At 35.3% G+C, this 26,133-nt stretch overlaps 1 protein-coding gene across 2 annotated transcripts; it reads left to right on the forward strand.

Moving 5' to 3' along the window:
- The first annotated feature begins 345 nt into the window (after nucleotides 1-345).
- On the forward strand, nucleotides 346-24,785 carry LOC128550372 (uncharacterized). Of its 2 annotated transcripts, XM_053529315.1 has the most exons (11): nucleotides 346-495; nucleotides 3,638-3,818; nucleotides 4,599-4,745; nucleotides 8,273-8,508; nucleotides 9,375-9,475; nucleotides 10,428-10,478; nucleotides 11,222-11,338; nucleotides 12,398-12,518; nucleotides 13,788-13,885; nucleotides 16,188-16,250; nucleotides 20,875-24,785. In XM_053529315.1, exons 1-11 carry the CDS (start codon nucleotides 456-458, stop codon nucleotides 22,702-22,704), a joined length of 2,985 nt encoding a protein of 994 aa, XP_053385290.1. In that variant the 5' UTR covers nucleotides 346-455; the 3' UTR covers nucleotides 22,705-24,785. The 2 variants fall into 2 exon arrangements, with proteins under 2 accessions (XP_053385290.1, XP_053385291.1); XM_053529316.1 differs by lacking the exon at nucleotides 16,188-16,250.
- The last annotated feature ends 1,348 nt before the right edge of the window (nucleotides 24,786-26,133 follow it).

Consider the following 26,133-nt stretch of genomic DNA (forward strand, 5'->3'; position numbering starts at 1 on the left):
AAATGATTAGATCTATGTTCATTTAAACAAAACTTTTTAAAACATTTCCCCTTCTTATTTTTATAACAATAGCAAAACCATCAGGCTTACTGTCAAAACTGAAAGCCAAACAGAAAATATCAGAAAGAACAATTTAATGCAGAAAAAAAGAAAGAATCCGTATCACTATCACTAGGTTTTCCCGTCAGATAGGCAGCGCCTAATTTCATATTAAATGAGCTGCTTATATTTTATTGAAAAATTGTAACTTTTCAACGCGACACAACGATTGTTCAGCACTCCGACGGGCCTCAATTTGGAGCTGATAAAAACCGAAAGCATCCGCAATTGTTTCTATGTTCAAAATGGCGTACAAAGTTATTTTGGCAACTGATAACGGTGATTAAAATGGAAATTTATCCACATAGCAAACCATTTTTTCTGCAAAAGTACCCTAATTTGAGGGTACTCCATATATGATGATATTAAGATCAATGATGGCTGCAGTACGGAAAGGTGAGATTGAAATATCGGCAACAACAGGTGCTTGCTGTAAAGTGGAATAGTATTTCGGATAGAAAATGATAAAGAACAAACTGCTGTTAAAATCGCTTTGTTCAAGCTATTTTACATTGGTAGCATTTTTAAAGTATTTGTTTATTACAGTAATATAATTTAGCATAGATTGAAACGTTTTTGATTTATGTTATTAACCTAGCAATAATTGTTGGAGGAAATCTTTCTGGACTGTTGAATTTGTTATCAATGGCAATATTACACTGGAAGTGTCTAGCCCTCTGGTAACTGGACACCTAGTCTGTCCTCTAGGGGTTTTCTATGCATCCAGTGATCAATTTGTGTAGGAATGGCAGTGTGCAACATTAACTTTTTAACACCGTAGCCAATGGGGCTACGGACTTCCAATTTTTTGTAGCCCGACAGAATTTTTCGTAGCCCCACTAATTTTTCGCGCAAGAATGAACAAGACTTTCATTCTAGTAATATTTAATTTCTTTCAATATACTGCTGTAGGTTGGTGAATATTGATATATTTCAGAAATTTGTATGAGTTTTTCAGAATTGATTTCAAAATCTGAAACAGTGTTCACAAAATTGTGCAGAAAGTCAAAGACACAGAGTCATGAAAAGAGATATAAACAGCTTTGTAGACATGGTAGACAAGAAATAGCTTGGCAGTAGACTGACCAGGGGTCTCGCTAGGCCCATTATTTTTTTGGGAGAAGTCAATTATCCCTCAAACTGATTTAAGGAGAAGTGGGGAGACTTTAGGGAGAAGTTGGAAGACTCCATTAATTTTTATATTTCTACCTCGACGCTGTAAATTGATTCAATGACCATTCATTTTCTTAGTTACATCATTTTACTATACACATTTATACCCAGTCACCACTTGTGTGAACAGTTTCTCATTCGAATATAACTGTGTCAAATCTAGAAATACATGTCGGTATTCAAATCAATTCATCCATCAAAGTTAGTTTTACGAAGTTAATACTTTACATGTCGTTCTTTTACCATGGATACCAAATAATTGTGTCGATAATTCCAAGTAATCGCATATGTAATTGACAATTCTTTAGAAAACGACTCGCACATGTTTGACAATTAAATGCTAAGTGTCAAAGACGTAACCGCGGCACTGATTCGCCTATTACATAATTTGATTTGCTTTCACACTTCTCGCGAAAATCTCACAAGTACCTGAAGTAGGCGGAGCTTAAATTATGCTATCGGTGAGTGTGTATGTGTATTCAACGCACATTATGACATGGTGCAAATTGTCAAAAGATTAGCGGGTGCACATCCAAAAAAAAATTCGGACGACTTGAATTCGCTTTGAGATTGGATTTGAGCAAAGTTTGAAGCTTCAAAGCAACTATTTTGCTCCCACGTTTGCATTGATCTTTTTGGTAAATTTATTCCTCAGAATTTTTCATAGCCCAACGGGCTACAGTTTCTGACGCCCGAGCCGAATTTTCGTAGCCATTGGCGATCGGGCTACCGTTAATGTTGCACACTGATTATGGTGTAATGAATTGATTAAATTTGTCATTTTCTTTGACGTATTGGTCGAGAGGGCTAAGACGCTTTCCTAGTATCCTACGGAGGTGAAGGCCCCAGGTTCGATTCCTGGCTACTCCCATTACGGTGTGTCCTTTGGCAAGGCACTTTATCACGATTGCCTCAGTCGACCCAGCTGTAAATGGGTACCAGCAAATTGCTAGGGGTAAGGTATAATTGGTTTTAACTGTTCTTAAAAAAGGGTTGCTCAAAAGCTCTATAGAGCTTATGTTTCATTGTTTCGCAAAGCGACGGTAAATAAAATTTACCTTTACCTTTAAAGATGGTAAAATTGTAAGCAAATACTAGGCTGAATTCAACCTTGTCATCATGAAACTGTCAACAAATAAAAATGGAAATGTGACAAATTTTATAACTGAGGAATAAATGAAACAAAGAAATATGTTGCCAAAGTTTTAATAAACTTTTCTGCAAAGTGAAATTGAATGTTTAAACATAGATCTACTTTTAACTGACACAACATTTATACATTACAAATTTAAGTTAAATAGACATGCATTGACACAGTATGTACACAGTTTTTAATAAATTATAAATGTATGTTGTTTAAGATGGTTAAACTTAAAGACATTTAAAAAAAAAACCCTTAATTTTATTAGCATGTTCATGTTATAAAATTAAGCATGTTAAAAGATAGAATAAATTATATCATTTCTCATTACTTCTTGTCAACATATCCTGTAATGTAACATTTCATCTTAGCAGACTTCTTTCAAACTTCTGTTTGTCAATATTTCAATATTTGTCTTGGCACAACTGCTGTGCATAGCAACAACAATAGATTATTATAGAAACATTGGAATGACAGTATCTATACATCTATAAGCATTGTTCAGCATTTTTAACACAAATACTGATAAGATGACATGTAGTTTAGCAAGTAATTATGTGAAGTATAATAAATAGTTCCTTTGTGAAATACTTAATTCATAAACAAATTGATTAACAAACAGCTAAAAAACATCTAGAGAACAGGCTAGGCGTCTGGTTACTGATTGGCTATATTGCAGGTCAGGCGTCCAGTACCAGATGGCTAGCCACTTCGTACAAAATAGTACAAAATAGCAATATTACAATTCATGAATTTCATTTTGATAATTATTTATTAAAACTTAACCTTGAATTAATTAATTGGATTTGCTTCGAACTAAAAAAAAATGTTCCCTACATCACACGCTATATGACAAGGTCCATAAATCTGGTACCAATATTTTATTAATTATGGCTCCTTTTTCTTGGATTTTTTTTTTGCCATACTTATAATTCGAAATTACTCTTTGGAGTATATGCATGTATCAGTTGTTCCTCCTCATCACCTGCATCAATCATATAAATATTTATTTAATGGCTTTGCGAACAGCATGGATCCAAACCAGCCTGCGCATCTACGCAGTCTGGTCAGGATCCATGCTATTCGTTAATGGTTTTTTCTAATTGCAATAGGCTTTGAAAGGGAACAGCATTGATCCTGACCAGACTGCGCGGATGCTGGTCGCAAAGCCACTATGTTGGTTTTCTCGTGGTTGGCTCAGATAACTTGTTCACTTCGTTGCAGGGTCATCAGGGGCCTTGGAGAGGGTGCCATCAGCTGGTACCAGAAACAAACCTGTTGGTGCGCCCCTAAGAGCCATTCACCCTAACAGCAGTCCAGTGTATAAAACCCAGTCAGAGACAGCCATCACTGCAGGACTTTCAAAATTAACAATAAATGACAATAAAAATAGACCATTACAAAAGTAAGTGCTATTGTACATTTTACTACAATTGAACTTTGTTTGCTTGAACTCAGTGGGACCAGCAAAATTTGTTTCAGTTATTGGTAGTTTGAGTCATCGAAAGATATACATAAATGGGGATATTACTGTGACTTGACAAGTTCCAGCAAAGGATGGTGTTCAAAATAACCGAGTTCAAGCAGACGAAGTTCGACTGTATCCTTTGTGTGGATTACCGGTATATCATTTCTTTTCTTTTAACAGTTACATGATTTTCTCAATGATGATATCAAGTATTAAAAGACTCATTGTGGGAAACTATTAACTAGATTTTAGTGAAACAAGGTTTTATTTTAACACAATGTCTAAATAAGATTGTGAAATGACATTGCTGGAAGGATTTATAATTTATATTCTGGATTGTCTTTTCTTAAAAAAAAAGCCAGAGAAATGATATCTGATCTTTCTTTAGGATGGTCATATTTGTTGTCTTTGCTGGGTTTACATGGAGGGAGAAGACCACATGTGCCGCTCTGTGCATTATTTCAGGCACCGTCAGCACACAGGTAGAACTGGATGGCTTCCTCACTTACTAGAATTCTACACCTTAAACAAGGTTGCAAACCTGTATCTATGAGTGGCAAGTGATTTGAAGTCAGCTAACAACTACTTGGTCAGAGAGGCACCTATGATAGACATGAACAGTCATTACTTGTAATGAATGTCAATATAATAAATTGTATTTATTTTAGAGATGTGGAATTATTTTGTTAGTTATTTTGATGTACATTGTTTTTTCAGGAGAGTGTTGTCAGGTAAGGCAAGCTCGAATGGTTTGGTTAAAAATGTTGCAGATGCAGCTGGAAGGTTACAGATGGAAGCCGTAAAGAATGTTGTTATAGTAGCAGGAGCTGGAATCAGTACCCCGAGTGGAATACCAGACTTCAGGTTAGCTAAATTTAGCAGAAATGTATACATGACATAGACCGTTACCTTCATGTAGGATTGTCATTGATAACTGCAATAACAAAGTTTTTGATGTGTCCACTTTTTAACCCTTACTAGTGTTATTTCTATAGTGGAGTAACGGGGCATCCAGCACTGTTCCTTTTAACTGCTGCCAAGCCATAAATGTGCCAGTCTGCCTTTGATCTGCTGTCATGTCCCGCCTTTTGACCTTTAAAGTCCTATGTATTCCAGTACGAAACAGCACACTATCCCCACAGGCACCAGTATCGGACCTGGGACAAAAATATGTTTGTTTTCATCCTAAATGAGTTAAAAATGAAAAATATGTAGTGAAATATGAGCCCCCTTCAAAATATACATATGTATATTTTGAAGGGGGCTCATATTTCACTACATATTTTTCATTTTTAACTCATTTAGGATGAAAACAAACATATTTTTGTCCCAGGTCCGATACTGGTGCCTGTGGCAGCACCCTGCCCTTTATGAGCTCTAGAAATAACACTACCTTACAGAATATCAGGATATTTTCAAAATTAAAATGAAGGACATAGCATTGAAAAGATTAAGTAGAAAACACAGATTAGTATGACAGTGTTTTGAGGGGGGGGGGACAATTTTGGGGCCGAAATTCTTTCTTGTATTCATGGTTTGCGTTACTATTTCAGTACGTCTTAAATTCATAATCAACGATAATTTTCTTAACATACTGTGATAATAATTTTCATTTTTCAGGTCTAAGAGGTCTAAGAACAATAACATGTATGTTTGTATCTTACAATGTGTTATTCATTGTCTTTTATATAGTATACATGTACAATACATTCGTGATGTGAGTTTGTGCAGGCACCATAAGCATTATAAATGTTCACTTTAGCCCACATACGCTAAAGAGATTATCTACCCACATACTTGTATCCCCTTTCCCTCATATCGGTATTGTGAACAAAAATTGTGTATATTGTGTATTGTTTATTGAAATATAGGATGTTAAATATGAATTTGATACAAATATGTGTAGCTTTGGTCGAAACTGGCAATTGATTTACAAATAAGTGATCAAGAAATTCCAAAAAGGGTAAAACATGTATACAAGATATTTACTGGTAATTGCATCAAGGGCTTAAATTGAAGTATATTACGTCCTTTTTAATGGCATCCTTTACTGTCTGAGGAGGACAAAATTAAGCCATGCAGAGATTTTGAATGCTCCAAGACATATCTCCTAATTACCCACCTATTAGCAAAAAATAGTATAAAAAAGTTAAAACTTTAAAAATTTATAAATTTCAACCTCTTTTGTCCGGGTATAAAACATCAAGGTCTTTTCCATTTATTGTGCTATTATGTTGTATGAAATAGAAATGGAAAAACATTGTTGTTTTGAGCATCACATCAACTATTTTCTGTTATATTTGGCCAAAATAGCTGTACTTCAGGTAATTTGGGAATATTTTTGGAACAATTTCTTTTCTGAAAAAAAAAAGGAATATCTGATGTTAATACTTACTAGAATCTGTTTTGCTAATGTTGATTTAAAATGTATGAACTAATTCTACTCATGCTGTTAACTAAGTGGAAAATATAGTGTCTGAGTACCAGTAACTTGAATTTTGTACAATACTGTCGACACTTACATGCATAGCAGTAATTTTGATAATACATTTCTGGCAGTACTTTACAGAAGCTGTTAAAGGGCCTCCTATAGGTCCTAAAAGTCATTCACTCTTAGAGCCAAATATTATGAAAATATTTGAACAATGTACCTTATGCGACAATGACAGTGGATACTGGAGGTTAATATTTATGCCCCCTCTTGGGAGAAGAGGGAATATATTGTTTTGCTTGGTGTGTGTTGGTCTGTCGGTCCATCCCTAGATAGAACATTGGTTCCCAATCAATAACTAGAGAATGCCATGCATGGTCTTACAATGGTCAGACGTCATAGGATGATTGCCTGTGGTCAGTAGATGTTTGGCCCTTATATTTTTTGTTGGGGGTCAGTAGGACAAAAGGTCAAGGTCACAATGACCTCTACACTAAAATGGTTTCAGCTCTATAATTAAAAGAGTGCTTTGCCTGTCAACCTTCGTAAGATGCTTGCCTTTAGTCACTAGACAACTTCTAATGCTGTTAAGGTTAAGAACTGCATGTATGGGAAAACAGTGCATCCAAAGGTGGTAAAAAGTGTAAATATTTTGATATTTTTGAGCAGTAAACGTATTGCCTAAGGTGGGTCAGATTTCTTGATGTTTAAACTGTAACCTTCTCAAGATTTTTTTAATGTGTGATTTATATTGTTGTCCAGATTTCACCATTTATCATTATATATACAATCAGAGAAATTTAATATTCAGTAGTCTTTGATATTGATTAATGATATTTTAGTTTAATTTCTATTAAAAGCCATTTCATATTTTCCACCAATTTTGCTGTAATATGACACACATTTATCGTAATGAGCTACCTAGTTATTATATATTCTTTTTGATAAAATCAAGGTTTAGTTTGGATGACAGTCACATTGTCCTAGGGTACAAAGGACAACTCTGCTGTTTTCAACAATCAATTAAAGTGTTTAGTAAATTGTTTTGTTGTAAATGATTTACATGTTATATCGTCGCCAGTCTTTTATGCTAAAGTGTGTGTTACAAAATCTAAATAAGAACAGATTTAAAAGATTTCAGAATTTATATTAATTTATGCTTATGTGACCTATATTTTGTTTTACAAATATTTATATTTAAGTCATTGAAGTAATTTAATGTCAGAATTATATGATTGTCTTACCTGTGACATTAGAACTTTTTAAGATTTTTTTGTATAATCTAGTCTCTTCAGTAGTTTGTGCTATACAAAGCAGTTACTGTAAAATCAGAAATTTTCATGAAGGTTTTATTTTTGTTACATATCTTCACAAAAATAATACTGTTTAAAGTGCTGGAGCCTCCATCGCGAGTGGTTAAGGTTGCTGTCTTCGAATTGCTTGCCCCTTACCAGTGTGGCTTTTAAACTGCACTTTGGGTGTAGAATTCTTCATGTGAGGAATCCATCCGGCTGGCTTAAGGCAGGTCGGTCATTCTACCCAGGTGCCGGCCTAAGCCTAAAACAATGCTTGGAGAGGCACCTGGGGTTTTCCTTCACCATAAAAGCAGGAAAAGTCCCAATATGACCTAAATTGTGTTGGTATGGCTCTAAACCCAGAAAAAAAAGAATGAAAGTTCTATAAGTGTTGAATATGTTACTTTATGATCTTCACCTTTCATAAGTTAGCTATAATACCACATATATTCTACCACACACAAACCGGTTCCAATATTAAAAATTGCAAACTTTCAGTCTCACAAAAATAATCTGGTTTTACAGTAACAACAACAAGTGACTCGGCACAAAATTCATACATGTATGTTAATTATAAGTTACTTGAGATGTAGGAAAGCTTCAGTTTACCAGTGTGTTTACAGTAAGAACTTAGCTAGGTTGATTTCAAAACTTTATACCTTTAGGTCACCTGGTACAGGACTGTACGACAACTTGCAGCAGTATAATATACCATACCCAGAAGCCATCTTTGATATAGACTACTTCTTCCTGAATCCTCGACCGTTCTTCACCCTGGCAAAGGAGCTGTACCCGTCAGGAAAATATCGACCAAATTACATCCATTACTTCGTCAAGCTGTTGTATGATAAAGGTCTACTTCTACGCATGTATACACAAAATATAGATGGGCTTGAAAGATGTAAGTAATAGGTATATTGTGGAAGTTGGACAAACCCTTTTCTGGGGAAAACCCTCAAACTGATTTGTTTATAAATGTACTGAAAACCTACCCCATTGAGATTTCAAGGCCCATTCAATGAATTTGAACAGGTAGGGCAAAATTGCTCCTGTTGTGCAATAGAACTGCTTTAGGCATTATCCTATCTGTAAAAAATCATTGGAGGGGATTTGTCTGCCTTGAAATAAGAAAGTGAAGGTATTTTGTGTGTGAGAGGGTTTTCTGTGCCCGCATTAAGTATTGTGCCCATCAGGCTACCTTGTTGTGCATGTCTATAGGGTGAAAATTTATTGCATATTATTTAAGTACAGTTTAATCTGTTTGTGTAAAACCGTTTTTAAGGTACTTTGACAAAGTAAGGTATTTGCTTTTGCAATGATGTGAATTAACCTTTAGCCTGCTGGCAGCAAGTGATTTTGCCTTTGAGACCAGTGCAGACCAAGATCAGCCTGCATTTTCGTGCAGACTGATCGCGGTCTGCACTGTTCGCTATTCAGTCAGTAAATTTTCAGTGAACAATAAATGTTACTGCTAAAATTGAATGGTAGACAAGTTCATTTTAGAAATTTAGCAGGGTGAAGATTAAGCAGTGAAAATTACTGATCAATCTATTTTATATGTAGTCCAGTTTCAGTATGGTCAGTTACCTTTAGCCTTGATAATGCTTACAAAGGACCCCTGTAGTTTGTGGTGTGGAGCTAGATCGGAAGACAGCTGTAAAGTTTGTACAAAGGAAGGCCATTAAGTTTCTGCAAAGTGTATTAAAAAATTATGTTTAGTTTTGATTTATATGCATTATGTGTATAATAATTTGTATATGTCTTCAGTGGCGGGCGTGCCTGCAGAGAAACTTGTTGAGGCTCATGGAACGTTTGCTACTGCAACATGTACAACATGTAGACAGAAGATGGAGGGGTATGAAATAAAGGTAACATTGAAATTTTACTTCTTTCATGTTGTTCTCCCCACTTAGCTCAGTAGGAATAGCGCAGATCTACTGATCGTGCCATTGTGAGTTTGATCTTCGGGCAAGACATAAGTTCTCTGTGACAATCAATAAAAGGCATGGTGTCAGATATCATTTGTCCTCTGATTCATGTGGAGAAGTAGGCAGTTTCTTGCTGAGGACAGGTTGCTACTGGTGCAGAATCCAGCAACACTGGTTAGGTTAAATGCTTAAATGCCCACCCGCTGTTATATAACTGAAATACAGTTGAAAAACGGTGCTTAACCCAAAACAAAACAGATAAATCCCCCATGTGTCTTATACAGTAAGTAATATTTCAAATAAAAACTCAATATTTCCTCAGGCCGCATGTGCTTAAGTGGTTATTGTCACCAGCTCCGAATCACTTGCCTCTCATTTTTGTGCATTTTTAGCCCTGGTCAGGTCAGCTGGTAATTGAGGAAGTCATCCTGCATGCTTGCAGATGGTTTGTGATCTGGACCTGAACTGAGTTGGTACTTAAACCCCCAATACCCTGCCTCAATGAAAGAGTAAATTTTGCTTATTACTAATGTGAATATATTTTAATCATATCATGCTTGACACGATTTGTTCTGCCTTTGCATGATCAGTTTGCACATCTGTGATCAAGATCTGCGCTGTTTGTCATTCAGTCAGTATCTTTTTGGTAAGCACCCCTTTTAACAAGTTAATGGTACTGTCCAAATTGAAAGATGGACAAGTTCATTATAAAAATTTAGCAGGGTAAGGGTTAAGGTTAAGCAGAAAGTTGTTTTTTGTTTTACATATAAGATCAAAATATATTTCAGTCACCAACATCAGATCTTGCATTTGCATTTGTTGCTAGGACACTCATCAATTATTGTATCTGGATTACTTGAAATGAAAAATATCCTATTCATATGTTTTACAGGAGAAAATATTCACAGACAAACTTCCAAGGTGTCCAACCAGAGGATGTGTGGTGAGTTGATTTTATATCACAGTTCAAATACCCTGTTAATTGTGAACAAAGTACTTGTGAAAACTACTATATAATTTTATAGTCCTTTATAGTACTTGACCACATTTTCCTTCTCTGAAATGAGCATGTGCTTGTTGTAATAATAAGCCCTAACACAAGCTCATCATAAAAGTATATTTATTTGTATGACTTGCACTGATGTTTCTCTGAGTTGTGAGTTTAAAGTTTCACTTGGGGTGAAGAACTCTTTTCTGTGTGGCAGCCATCCATCCAGGTTGGGGAAGGTCAGTGGTCCTACCCAGGTGTCTGTCTATGCCTGAGAAAATGATGAGGGACACCTGGAGTCTTCTTCCACTGTATATAAGTTTAAAAGTTGCTATATGACCTACGTTATGTTGGTAGGACTTAAAATCCCAGCAAAGTACATACCGGTAAGTAAATAAGTTGAACATTCTTCCTTCTTTCGACTCACTCGCTTAGCTCAATAAGGAGAGTGCCATACTACGAGTTGCAGGGTCATAAGTTCGGTCCTCGGGCAGGCCGTATGTTTTCTGTGACAGTTTGATAAAAGACATTGTGTCTGAAATTATTCATCCTCTACCTTTGATTCATACATGTGGGGAAGTTGGCAGTTATTTTGTACTGGTACAGAATCCAGGAACACTGGTTAGGTAAATGCCCATCAAATACTGTTCCAAAACAGCTTTAAACCCAAAACAAACAAACAAACTTTTCTCTTTCAGGGTATTGTAAAACCAGATATTGTGTTCTTTGGTGAAGATTTACCACGCAAGTTCTACAGTTATATGAAGGATATGTTACAAGCTGATTTGGTTCTAGTCATGGGAACTTCATTAGAGGTAAAAGGTCATAATGTCACATATCTGGATGACTAACATAAAAAAAGTCAATTTTTGCCTGTGAACAAGTGTTTTTATGCCCAGTGTTTAAATGTTTGTTTCTTTTAATAAAAATACATCTTATGTACAATCTCAAACACAACTGGCTTTGTGGTCAAATGGTTGCAGCTGCCTTGCTTAGATCATCATGAGAGAAAGCCAACCAGCTGACTTGCTAAGGTCTTTGGTTCTACCCATGTAAACTGCCAGTGCCGAAAATAATGCTATAGGAGATAGCTGTGGTCTTTCCCCACCATTAAAACTGGGAGGCAACAATATGACCTAATCCGTGTCAGTATTAAAACCTAATGAAGCAAGCAATTAAAAATAGGTCAAAAAATGTATTGCTGCTGATACGTTTAGGTCCCCAATATCAGCTTTGCGTGTATCAGTGCTATTTCATAGGGGTATGGTTTAGTGGATTTCAGACAGAATGAAGTTTTACTTGTTTGTTGTGATTTAATTTCATTGACTGACAGAGCCAATAAATCATGATAATTAATCCAAAACGAAAGTAAATGATTTCACAGTTGTTTATAATGGAAGGGCAAAATAGGTGGGTTAAATGATTGGAATAAAGTACTGTCAAACAGATGTACAGTCAAGCCTGTATTAAGTAGCCAGTCAAGGCCTCGAAACAATCTAGCTGTTAAAGGCAGATGGCTGCTTAACCCTTACCATACCATGCTGGACACGATTGATTCTGCCTTCACAACCAGTGTAAATCATGATCAGCCTGCACATTTGTGCAGTCTGAGCAAGATCTGCACTGTTTCCCATTCAGTCAGTATCTTTTTGGTAAGCACCCATTTTAGTAGTTAATGGTTATGTCCAAATTGAAAGATGGGCAAGTTCATTATAGAAATTTAGCAGGGTAAGGGTTAAGACAAGTTCACATTAGAACAAAAAGTCAATTTGGATAATAAGCTGATTGGCTGCTGAAGGCAAGTGGCGGCTTAATACAGGTGACATCTAAGGCAGGTTATACTGAATATACATGTTTTCACCTTGTTATTTCAGGTTCAGCCGTTTGCTGGTATAATAGATACAGTACGATTTAATGTACCAAGAATTCTGTTCAACAGAGAAGCTGTTGGTCCCTTCAAATACCAAAAGAGAACGCAAGATGTTGTAGTCACTGGTAAAATATTTCAGTGTAGTTTAATTCTTTATGTGAGCCGCGCCATGAGAAGACCAATATAGTGCGTTTGCGACCAGCATGGATCCAGACCAGCCTGTGCATCTGCGCAGTCTGGTCAGGATCCATGCTGTTCGCTTTCAAGGCCTGTTGTAACTAGAGAAACCATTGTTTGCTTGAATCCGAATTATTCAAACCTACCCTTCACTTGAACTCATAGCTCTCTGAAAAGTATCATAAAGTATATTGTTCAATGGCCTGGAAATACCGGTAACTCAAATAAAGTTTGCTGGGCCCGTCAAGTTCAAGCGAACAAATTTTGTAAATATTTCAATGGGTTTAATTTGATTATTTGATAGAAGCGCTAAAATTAGTCAGAGACCAATATAACTTATTTAACAGAACATAACACTGAAAGGATAAAGTTTATTCATATCTTGGGTAAGCTGAAAAAATAATGTTTAATTGTCTTTATGTTGTCACGTGCTTTCAATAAACTTATTTGATATTCAAAACTAAATAACAGAAGGGGCCGGTGCATGGAGTGGTAAAGGTCGCTGACTAAGAATCACTTGCCCATCTCCTCTGTGGGTTGAAGTGCTGCTCAGGTCTGTAAGGAAGCCATCCGAGGTGCAGAAAATAATGCATAGAGGGACACTAAAAGTCTCCTTCATTACCGTAAAGGATGTACAACTCTGTAATAAAATTCTGTTCTGTTCGTTAAATCTTAAATCCAAACTGTGTTGATGTGATGTAAAAACCAAACAGAAATACAGCCAAATCTGTGTTAAGCAGCCACCCAAAGGAGTGACATAATCTGGCTGCTTAAGATGGGTGTGGCTGCCAAAGACCAAGTTGAACTTGGAATAAAATGACAATTTGGGAAGTTAGCTGGCTGACTGCTTAAGGCAAGTGGCCGTGTAATACAGGCCCCGTGTTCACAAAACATTTTCAGTCTCGGGTGAGTTTGATAATGAAACTTTATTTGTCATTTATGTCTAAATAGCATGTTTAAAACTAAATTTTAAGTTAATAACTTTTCAAGTGGCTATTCAGTATTGATGGTCAGTCTCAGTTGGAATTTAACCTTGAAGTTTTAATAAAATTGAAATAATTAAAATTTCCAGCTCAAACTCAGCTGAGTCCGAAAAAATGTTTTGTGAACACGGGGCCGGGTGGCCGCTAATGCAGGTTCAAGTGCACATAAAAAAATTGACTTAAAGGAAATGGTACCTGAAACTTGTGATCATCCATTTGATTTAACTTTGACAGGTGATTTGATAGACAACATGGTGAAATTTGCAACACAGGTTGGTTGGAAAGAAGACATGGTTCAACTTATAACTAAACAGGAAGGACAGTTTACTATTGTAAGTGAAAACAAAGTTCACAAAAGTGTCATTTCCACATTTTTAGCTCGACTATTCGAAGCTATTCTACTCACCCTGGCGTCGGCATCAGCGTCACACCTTGGTTAAGTTTTTGCATGCAAGTACATACAGCCATCAATTAAAGGCATATAGCTTTGAAACTTATTTTTTCTTTTTCAAGGTCAATTACCAACCTCTCTGGGTCAAGTCCCATAACTCTGACATGTATTTTGAGCAAATTATGCCCCCTTTTGGACTTAGAAAATTTTGGTTAGTTTTACATGCAAGTTACTATCTCCAAAACTAATGCAGATATTGATTTGAAACTTCACATGTGTCTTCGGGGTTATAAAACTAGTTGATAGCAGCAAGTCCCATAACTCTAACTTTCATTTTCGCCAAATTATGCCCCCTTTTGGACTTAGAAAATTCTGGTTAAAGTTTTGCGTGAAAGTACAACAGCTATTTCTAAAAGGCCTATAGATTTTGAAAACTTATTTTTTTTTCTTTTTCTAGATCAATTACCAACCTCACTGGGTCAAGACCATAACTCTGACATGTATTTTGGGCAAATATGCCCCCTTTTAGACTTAGAAAATTTTGGTTAAAGTTTTACATGCAAGTTACTATCTCCCAACTAATCAGATATTGATTTGAAACTTCACATGTTTTCTCCGGGTTATAAATCTAGTTGATAGCAGCAAGTCCCATAACTCTGACTTTCATTTTGGCCAAATTATGCCCCCTTTTTGACTTAGCAAATTGTGGTTAAAGTTTTGCGTGCAAGTACATACAACTATTTCTAAAAGGCATATAGATTTGAAACTTATTTTTTCTTTTTCTAGATCAATTACCAACCTCACTGGGTTAAGTCCCATAACTCTGACAGTTTTTTTGAGCAAATTATGCCCCCTTTTAGACTTAGAAAATTTTGGTTAAAGTTTTACATGCAAGTTATTATCTCCAAAATAATCAGATATTGATTTGAAACTTCAAATGTGTCTTCGGGTTATAAAACTAGTTGATTTAGCACAAGTCCCATAACTCTGACCTTCATTTTGGCCAAATTATGTCCCCTTTTGGACTTAGCAAATTCTGGTTAAGTTTGCGGCAGTACATACGCTATTACTAAAAGGCATATAGATTTGAAACTTATTTTTTCTTTTTCTAGATCAATTACCAACCTCACTGGGTCAAGTCCCATAACTCTGGCATGTATTTTGGGCAAATTATGCCCCTTTGGCTTTGAAAATTCTGGTTAAAGTTTACATGCAAGTTTCTATCTTCAAAACTAATGCAGATTTGAATTGAAACTTCACATGTGCCTTCGGGTTATAAAACTAGTTGATTAGCAGCAAGTCCCATAACTGATAATTACCATTTTGTCAAATTATTCCCCCTTTTTAACTTAAAACTCTTTTGATATTTAACCTTTTTGGGTAATATTTTCCTGCTTCTGGGACAATATTTCGAATAGTCGAGCTTGGCTGTCTTACGGACAGCTCTTGTTATTTTAACCAGTGTTTTAACATTCGTTTCTGTTGATTTAATAATCTGAATTTTTTATTGTGTGTATGCCATCTAACTTAATTTTAAAAATCTTTGTAATATATCACGAATTAGTCCCCTACTGGTTGAAACAGTTTTGAGAACTACTAGTCCATCAATCGGGTCCATATTTGTCTGGTAAAATATTTTCCTATTGTTGGATGAATTTTCAAATAACTTGGCACAAACATTTTCTATAACAAGGTGATTTGTTGTGTGGAAAACTTGGGCGTCAAGGTCAAAGGTTTTATATCGGGGTGAAATATTTTAGGTATTTTTTCTTGAGTGCTCTGTAGCTTTTCCCACAGGAAATTAAGTTGACACAAACATTTGCTATAACAAGGGAATGAAACATTTCTAACTAACAACAAATTTGAGAGAGATTCACGTCTGTTAAAGATGGAAATTTCCCTTTTCATTTTATTTCTGTTCCAGTAGGGGACTTTGTTTCACGTGGCAGTACACCTGTTGTCTTCATTTTCATCAGTTTCTATTTCTCTATATTGTAAAAATAGTGGAACTACAGCTGTAATACTTCTTTCTTCATCTAAACCTTAAGAAATATGAAAATGATTTTAGATAGATTTATTTTTCTTGAACTTTTATACTTTACTTTTTTTTTATTTTGTTAATGCACATTGCTCATTTAAACATAATGGATAACTTACTTGTCAGAAAGCTTCTCTAATTTATTGTTTAAAAATTGGTATTTGAATTAGTTAAGTACCTTATTATCAAATAATACATATAACAGGAGACAAGGAAACGTTTACCCCCTAAAGGGCCACCTAAACCAAAACCTGCCGTGGGAAAACAGGTAACATGAAAATCCCAACCAGCACATTAGTTAAACTCTATCCCATCAGGTCTTAGTTTACTGCAAAAACTGTCTTAAACTATAGAGCAAGCATGCCTCTCTTTTCTTACCGTAGTTGTTTCAATATGCTATACATGCATTGTAGAAATACTTAAGTAGCCAGTTTTTCATAGTTGACAGCATATGCATATAAGCTTTAACATTCATCTGCAAGACATTCCAAGTTAGCCTGGTCTATTTGATATAAAGATTTTATGCAGCAATTCAGTCTGATAGTATTGTTAATTAAAAACAAATTTTCTGCACTAGATTTTTCAATGCAGTCATCATTGCTCAATGAATGTTTAATATCTTCCTTTACAAGCTTGTCTGACCAATACTGACCTACTGGTGCTGAAAAATTATATATTTCCGCGATGTTTAAAATTCGCTATATTTAATATTTGCAAAGGTTTGTGAAGTAAAATACGTGTGATATATACTGCCAATTTGTGAAACATATAGACAGTTATTTATAAGTAATAGAACTTAAGTGAATATTTATTTTCACGAAAATGGACAGTAAGCGAATATAGTAGAAAAAAACATTAAACCATCTGATTGTACAGTAGTCTCAGGAGTTCTTCGTATATAGCTATGTTTACTCATCTTTCAGTCTCCAAAGCCACGAAAGACGAACGGTCTAGGTAGATTATTTCCCCCATTGCACCATATAAATATACATTAGACCCGCTTTCTGCATGCTAGTTATGCTTTTTAAGGACAGACTGTTTATGTTGTCAAGCTTACCTTACTAACTTTGTCAATGATTTGTGTAGAATTCATGCAAAGAAGCTGTCCAGCTGGCTTACAGGTGCCCATTCTTCTCAGAAATAATGCCCAGAGGCTAGTGGTTATGATGCATAAAAATGATAAAAACATTTATTAGGCAGGCTTGGCACATTTTGACCATGTTCCTGTAAAAAAATGTAGAAATATAGACGTATACTCAAGTTCGTAAACAGTATTTATGTAGACGTTAAAGGGGACAGGTTACCTTTGTTTGTTGGACGTTGCTGTATATATTTACCCAAGTATATTTACCCAAGTAAATATAGATATATAGAGAATGTAAGAATCTTTCACTGGTTGTAGGTGCAGATGGAAATTTGGCTCGAGAGTGTCTGTTTAGGTGGTAAAAAGGAGTCACTGAGCAGTTACCTTTGAGCCAGGTATTTCCATCTGCACTTTCAGCTAGTGATAGGTTCTTTTTCTTGCATACCATATTCTTCAGTTAAAAAAAAGAAGTGAAATGAAACAAACGCTTTTCTTAAAGGCACTACTTTATTATAATAGCTTACGAATTTACGCATTCATTCATAAATTAAGAGAATCATCTTACACCCTGTCAAAATCAAAGCCCTGTATGACATGCAAGAAGGTAATCATATATTCAAGCTAGGTAATGCTACCAAAGCAGATTGTTGGAATAACCTGTATATACTACAGATAATTTTTAGAAACAGGAAGAGCTGGATAAAAATTACTGTAAATTGGGTTATTTTCGTCTCACTCCTGTTTAGGGATTTGATGGACAACAGTTCAGTTTACTGTGAAATCATTAATATTTGTGGGGGAATATTTTTTGTGGATCTTGTGGTTGTGTAAAGCATTGAACTTTAATCCCAGTGAAGAAGTAAAATAATTTATTCTCATTTATTTATGCTAAGAAGTTGAAGCTCAGTTTTGGCCCAAAGTACGAAATTGTCTGTCCATGAAATTAAATGATTCCACAGTATACTTTCAGGGAAAATGCTTGTTATTCATGATTATTTTAAAATTGCATGTCACACTTTTTGTTAATTGTGAATTAACGAAAATTAGACATTTGTGAAAACTTCCCAAATTGTCAATAGTAGTTATACTTGCATGTCATCATTGAATGTGGAATAATTGTTTGCATGATACCTGGTATATAGAATACCTATATTATTATGTCTGTGATTGTTTTAAGATTTTCAAATTTTTAATGTGTCTTGAACTATGAAAATCCTATGGCACGGGTAAACTTAAGGTAATGGAGCCAGAATGTCCATTAGCAACTTCGGTTTGATTACTTATTCTCGAAATAAGTTTTCAGAACTCATATGAGCCGTGCCATGAGAAAACCAACATAGTGGCTTTGCGACCAGCGTGGATCCAGACCAGCCTGCGCATCCGCGCAGTCTGGTCAGGAACCGTGCTGTTCGCTAACAGTTTCTCTATTTGCAATAGGCTTTGAAAGCGAACAGCATTGATCCTGATCAGACTGTGTGGATGACCAGGCTGGTCTGGATCCATGCTGGTCGCAAAGCCACGATGTTGGTTTTCACATGGCGTGGCTCATATGGAAATCTATGTTCTTGTGACTACTGCGGAAGAGTGCCGAAGTAGGATATAGAGAAAAAGTAATTGCACAGAAATTGCTGAGCATCATTAAGGGTCTGCTACCGTAAGTTAGCTACTCTGTACGTGATAGCCTTAGAAATTGCTCACACAGGAGAATTTCTTTATTAGTTTATGACAGATATCCCTTAGCATTTAATTATTTATGAGGTTATACCAGAAAGAGAGACAAAAGACAACTAAACATGATTTCTAGAGGTCACATCTTTTACTGAGAAGATCAAAGATTATATGAAATTACAATATTGATATTCTGTAATCGGTACATTTTAGGCAACTGTAAAGAAAGTTCAGGTAGGCCTGGTGGCAGAACAGAAGATATTTTGTAATGTGTAATAAGTTTCCACTGGGTGTTGGATCAGTAGTAATAACCTGTATAGGTGCTGGATTGGGTTGGTGTTAACCTTTACCCTGCTAAATTTCTAAAATGGACTGGTTCATCATTCAGTTTGGTCAGTACCACTTATAATTCAAAGGGATGTTCACTGAGAATTTACTGACTGAATAGCAAACTGTGGAGACCATGATCAGCCTGCACGGATTTGCAGGCTGATCTTGGTCTGCACTTGTCGCATAGGCTGAATTACCTGCCACTTGCAGGCTAAAGGTTAATGGTCATGTTTACAACCAAGATTGGCTGATAAGTGTGTTAGAAATATATACTTCTGTTCGGCATGGGTTTAAATTCTCTTTTTGGCTGTTGTGGTGATATAAATTAATGTAATTGCCTCAGTATTTTATTTGATGATTTACTTAAGTTGAAGAAAATTTGATAATATAATATTTCAGTTTTACATACATAAAGATGTAAATTAGAAATACCAAACACAAGTGTGTTTTAAAACTTCAATAAACACGCATATTATAACCTACAAATTATGATTTTCTTGGTTGTTATTCACTGATTTACCATGTATGGTCATGCCCATAATAAGGAAAGAATGGTGACATTACTGTGCATTTCATTGCATAGATTGTATTCAAATGGTTACCAGTATATCTTTTATGTTTGTAATCCAAGTTTCATGTTTTTTCGTCAGTTTTAATGCTTCACCTAGTTCTCTCTAAATAGAATTATTCCAAAATATTACACAGTCTCCAGTTTGTGAGTTGTTGTTGTTCTGTAGACAGGTACCTGCATGTGTTAGTCAAGATTCACATATTTTTAATGAATGTATGCTGCATTTCTGTACTATATTTTATGCAAATTTTGTAGTTATGTTTGTCTTGTGCATGTTGGTGAGAGAGAAAAAAAAAGACATTTTTCTCAGTTTTATTTCACATATTTATGCATTTGTTCCTTAGTTTTGTATGTTCAGTGTGAAAGATTGCCAGCCTTTAGATATATTTATCATTTTTGACCCCCACCCACACCCTCACTCCATATCAAAGAAGAGGGAAATATTGTTTATATTATTGAGCTCATGTTGGTCAGTCTCTCCACTGATTGACCATTTGGTCTCTGATCAATAACTGTAGACTGCTTGGGTCATTAAAAGTCAAACTTCTTAGGATGGTTGATGTTTGAATTTGGGGCTGCAGCCATTTACCTTCATAGGATGATTGCCTGTTTAGCAGTTACCTGTCGTCTGTTTTAGTCTGTTTTTCAAGGTCAAGGTGACTGAAAATGATTTCCAATCACTACCTGAAAAAGTGATTGGGCCTGTGGTTGTCAGACTTCATAGGATGATTGGCTATGAAAAGAAGATGCCCCACTAATGTTTACTGGTCAAAGGTCAAGGTCATAGTGGCCTTAAGACTGAAATCAGCTTTCTATCAGTAGCTGGATAACCATTGGAGACAGAATAGTCAAATTTCATAGGATGATATCCTGTGGTCAGTAGATGATCCATATGTTTGATGTATCTTTAGGTCAAAGGTCAAGGTCACGACATAATTCACTCTGAAAATTACATACCCATTTACCTCTGACATGGCATCATTGGGGGCATATGTGTTCTAGTCATCAGCTCTTGTTTACTTTTTTTACCTGCACTAATGTATTATATTCACTTCATTCTTATTATTTTAGATGCACAAGTCAGGGCTATAGATGTACTTATTCACTTACATTTGAATTTAAGCCATGTTTTCATTAAGTCTTCACTGAAGTTTTCACAGTCTCACTTATGTAAAGCTGTCAGTTTTCATAAAACAATGACACTGCATTTTTCTGAAGATATTTCTTTTAACATTTCAGCTAAACAAAAGTCCACCAACTCAGACAAACCAAACGAAAGTCAATAACTATACCCGTGGACCTGTGAGAGGACGGCCAACATTTACTTTGTATGACACGGACTCTTCATCTACTGAAAGCTCAGAAAGTGATAGTGATGTCACTTCCTCTGACTCTTCAGAAGAGGAAAACAAAAAAGGTAGATTCAGGGGACTTAATCGTGGAAAACTTTTGAATAATAATAATTTAAGAAATGGTGCTAATAGAAATAATGGTGTTAGGAGTACCAGTGCGAAACTTGGTGATACAAACAATAAACGAGACTTGCATACACAGAGAAACATAAAATCTGGAAAGTTTTCACCAGCTGGTAGCCTAACTGGAAGAAGTGTAAAGTCAGAAAGTGCAATCAATGCTACTCTTGCAAAAAGAAAACTGGATAATGCAAAAAATGTAACATCCACTTCAGATAACAGAACTAACACTAAAGTTGAAAACGATTCGCAACAGTCCAAAAAAGATATCCCCCCAGTCATTGAGAAACAAAAAGTGCAGCAGGCTGAAAGAGAAAGGGTTCTCAAGAAGTATGGTTTAGGGTCTCAGCCTGTCCTAAATAATTTGACCAAAATTACAAAACATTCAGTAGATGCAAGTGTTTCTAATGATGGAGCTATCACACCTGTAGAGAAAAATGTGGTTACTGACAATGGTGTGAAAATGCCTGTTGAAAGAAAGGAAAAGCCATTGAAAACTGTCAAAAGTGATAGTGTAATTGCATGCTCAGGTTACTTTGTGGAAGACTTGGGTCTTAAGGAAAGTGTTAAAAACAACGCTGAAGAAGTGAATGGAAAAGCAGTATCAGATGTATCTGTAGGTGGATGTAAAAAGCAGTTTGAAGAATCCATTAAAATAGCAGAAATGGATGCATACATTTCAAATGAAATAGAAACTTTCAGAAAACAGAGAAATGCTAAACATATTGAGAGTTTGGAACCTAGTATAAAGGCAGAAGAAAGTGAACAAATAAAAGTTCATGAACAGAATTCCTGGACAAGGGACACACCTACAGAATCTAAAACACCACATGCATTTGACAGTAGGAATAAAGACCTAGAACTGTGTTCGGAAAAGGAAATAATGATCAAAGATATTGCATCGAAGAAGGATAAAACATCAAAAGATAAGGATCTCCAATTGTTAGATAATACAGACAAAGATGCAGAACTGGAACCTGAAAACCCAAAAGTTGTAGAACATAATAAATGGAAGAAAGAGAGCTCAGCAAGAGACAAGGTGTTGCAATTGCTGGATAGAAAAGTCAAAGGCCCTGTTGAAATTGATAGCTGTACAAGTTCGGCAGCGAGTAGAAATGAAAATAAGAATGATAAAGGTTCTAAAATGTTGTCAGAAAAAGCTGCAAAATCTTTTACAAAGTATGCAAAGTTAGCTTCACACAAGAAAGGTGGTAAGAAACACAGCAAGAAACATAGAATAAGTCAGAAAGACAGACCTCCACCAGGAGCTAGACAGTCACCAGGAGCCAAATCGCTCCTTGGTAAAACCCAGCTGAAATCTATTAACTCTCGCCCATATGGATATGCACACAGGCAGGCAAATGTTGTCAAAGGCGTCGGCCCTTTTCACCGGACAAATAAACGAACATTAAACAGTGCCATTGAACAGTGTCCTTCAAACATGACACCACGATCAGGTTCGGCAGATTTACCGAAGATAAGTTACCGACATCAGATTCAGCCGACTCCCACATACGATACTCGCAGTTTTGGTATGAGAGACAATCTGATGGTTTGTCCAGACGTAGGAAACAATATTCCTGAAGAATCTAGATGATGATTGTATTTATTTAGAAAGAATTAATTTATTTTTTACTTGGTAGTAGTATGTAGATAGCCATTGATGGAATGTAAAATGGTTTTTCAGTTACCAGAATTACTTTTGACTATGTCAGTTACCTATGTCTATTCAAGATGTTCAATCTGGTTTTCTACATGTTATGAACTTTAAAAAAAGAAATATGTGGAATTAATTTTTACCTCAGTTAATTTTAATAATTAATATGTATGACATAGATATATGAATAAATCTTGAAATCTTGAGTAAAACCTAAATTAGAGTAATTGTCTGTAAACCTAAGATGGAATAATTTATTGTGTAAACCTTAAATGGAATAATATCGGGTAAAACATTATTGTAAATGTGACGAAACAGGATCAAGGATGACCTACATATTCTCTTAATTAACTGCAAGAAAAACATTTTGAAATACAACTTTATGACAGGTCAACAGGTGGACTAATTAAGGACCTTCCTAAGTACATCAGTTTTCATGTATTTTGTTCAGTTAAAGATTTTAGTGTAATAATAATTGTCAATTTTGGTTTTGCAGTTGTTTTTTTTTTTTCTGCAGCATATTTCTTTTGCCCCTAATTATGTTTTTTTTTGAACTTTGAAAAATATAATAATGTTATAAATAATAGTCTTCCCCTATCACTGTAGTATTATGTTAATTATTTCTGTGATACTTTCTCTTAATCTTGTTATCTTGTTTATATTACTGTAAAATCAGAACTATTTGCAAGTGAATAATTTTAGCCAGTTGAAGGGAAAGGCAGCATTGTTGTTGTTGTTAACTCTGTCTGCAGTGTCTTATTAGATATTTAAGACAGTTAAAGAATTTTTAAAATCTACTTTCGACTTTCAAAAAATGAAATAAATATGAACGTTTTAATGTTTAATCAAAATGCAGCCATTTTGTTTCCATGGCAACATGACGTAAAATGTAGGTATATTTATTTTTATTTTTAAATATTTATTTGAACTGTATGTTGTTAAAACTATGAAATAATTTCTCAAAGTTTTCTAACTAGAACAAAGGAAATTGCCATACTTTCTCATCGTAACGCCAAGAAAATGTATAAATTAAAGTATTTAGAAGGCTATTTGCTAAATAAATACTTCAGCAATATGTAAGTGATGTCACAAACACTAAAATGGCTGCTTCCGTGGTTAGCCAATTTTAAACTCACATATCTGTTTCAAAATTTGTCCTATTTTAGAAATACTTTCAGCATTATGATTGCTGGATGCTTTCATATAAATCTACTTATGGGTAGAGATTCCTTCCCCTTTAAGCATTTAAAATCATAAAATCATTTTGCAAAAATCAGTCTTTAGAAAACTAGGATTTAAATTAGTTATAAGTGAAAAATTATTTTCGTGACAAGAGGAGTTAGAATGTTTCTGCATGTCACGAATTTTTCGTCATGCCAAAGTATTATATTACAGAACATTGTTAATTTAAGCTTTAGCATGCTGGCGGCAAGTGATTCTGCCTTTGCGACCAGTGCAGACCAAGATCAGCCTTCACATCCATGCAGGCTGATCATGGTCTGCACTGTTCGCTATTCAGGCAGTAAATTTTTAGTAAACACCCCTTCAGATGATAAATGGTACTGCCCAAATTGGAAGATGGACCAGTCCATTATAGAAATTTAGCAGGCTAAGGGTTAAGCAGTTTGTTTCTATTCAACATCATTGATCTTGCAGCACTAATATTTATACTCGGTGTTGTGTAACAATAGTCTCTCGTGCTGAAAGGCTTGTAAGATGCATTATTCAAACAGCATTTAGCAAAACAACATAGGTTTATTTTATACTTCATTTTTCGTACATGGAGTATGTATAGTTACCTCCATTACCTAGCATTACCTCATTTAGTTTATTTTATTTTTGTGAATATAGCATGTACTGAAAAGCACTTGCTTAAGAAATTAGACAAAATTTATGTGTTCTGTTTTGGCTGTAAAAAGATGTGTAGATTACCTGTATGTACCTTTTACATGAAAAAAGGGCAACCTTTTATGCTTCCTTTATAAATATGAGCCGTGCCATGAGAAAACCAACATAGTGGGTTTGCGACCAGCATGGATCCAGACCAGCCTGCGCATCCGCGCAGTCTGGTCAGGATCCATGCTGTTCGCTTTCAAAGCCTATTGAATTAGAGAAACTGTTAGAGACAGCATGGATCCTGACCAGACTGCGCGATGCGCAGCTGGTCTGGATCATTGGTCGCAAGCCACTATGTTGATTTTCCATGGCGCGCTCATATGTTGTATTTGTGTTTTTAGAGTGAAAGTCACCATCATAATCAAGTTATGTAAAATGCTTGGCTTTTTTGCTATTATTTAAGTGGCATGCCAGCACATAAGTATCAAAATTCTCTTTCTCTTGAATGGATAGTAGCATAATTTAATTATTAAAAGTCATGAATTGATATTTTTCAAGTAAACTGTTGTATGATACAAAGTTCAGTTCAATTTTCAATTCTACTTTACTTACCTATCAGTTCAGTAGCATTAGAGAGGGGGTGGGGGACTGATTTATTAGGATTTCACAGTTTAGTAAATCATTGAAAATAAGTCCCAGTGAACTAGTAACTTTTCCATTCATTTCCTGTTCTAAAGCTATAATCCATGATTTGAGCCACACCATGAGAAAACCAACATAGTGCATTTGCAACCAGCATGGATCCAGACCAGCCTGCACATCCGCACAGTCTGGTCAGGATTCATGCTGTTCGCTTTCAAAGCCTATTACAATTAGATAAACCATTAGCAAACAGCATAGATCCTTACCAGACTGTGCGGATGCGCAGGCTGGTCTGAATCCATGCTGGTCGCAAATGCACTTTGTTGGTTTTCTCATGATGCAGCTCAATTTATAACCCCATGAATTAGCCGTTTTTATTCTAAAACACGAAATTTCATACCAACAAAATTAAACGATTTTACAGTTAATGTTCTTGTATATAACACTGCTTAGAAATTGCTATATCACTGTATTTATAAACCTTCTATACAACTGCTGACAAATAAAAGCACTTTATAAATATTGAAAACATTTAGCATTAATCTTCAGACATGCCTCATGGTGTGTTACATACATGGACTTTTCATCTTACAATTCATTAAAATATTATATAATAAGCTGAAAGAGAAACAACACGTAAACACCGGGTAAATAAGACTATTTATTTCATCGAATTGACCGGTTTCGGTCAATATAAATTCAAATGTACAGTGCAAAAATGGGTTCCATGTTGTCATTAAATGAAAGGAAATCATCTGCTGGGATAAGAAATGGAGAAGTTATTACTACATACAGCTGTAACAGATATAGTCTTCATTTAAACAAGTCTGTCTGCTTTGCTCAAAAGAGAACATGCAGATCTATAGATCGCAGGGTTGTGAGTTTGATCCC

The sequence above is a fragment of the Mercenaria mercenaria genome, chromosome 17 (genome assembly GCF_021730395.1).
Source record: "Mercenaria mercenaria strain notata chromosome 17, MADL_Memer_1, whole genome shotgun sequence".
Classification (NCBI taxonomy): Eukaryota; Metazoa; Mollusca; class Bivalvia; order Venerida; family Veneridae; genus Mercenaria; species Mercenaria mercenaria.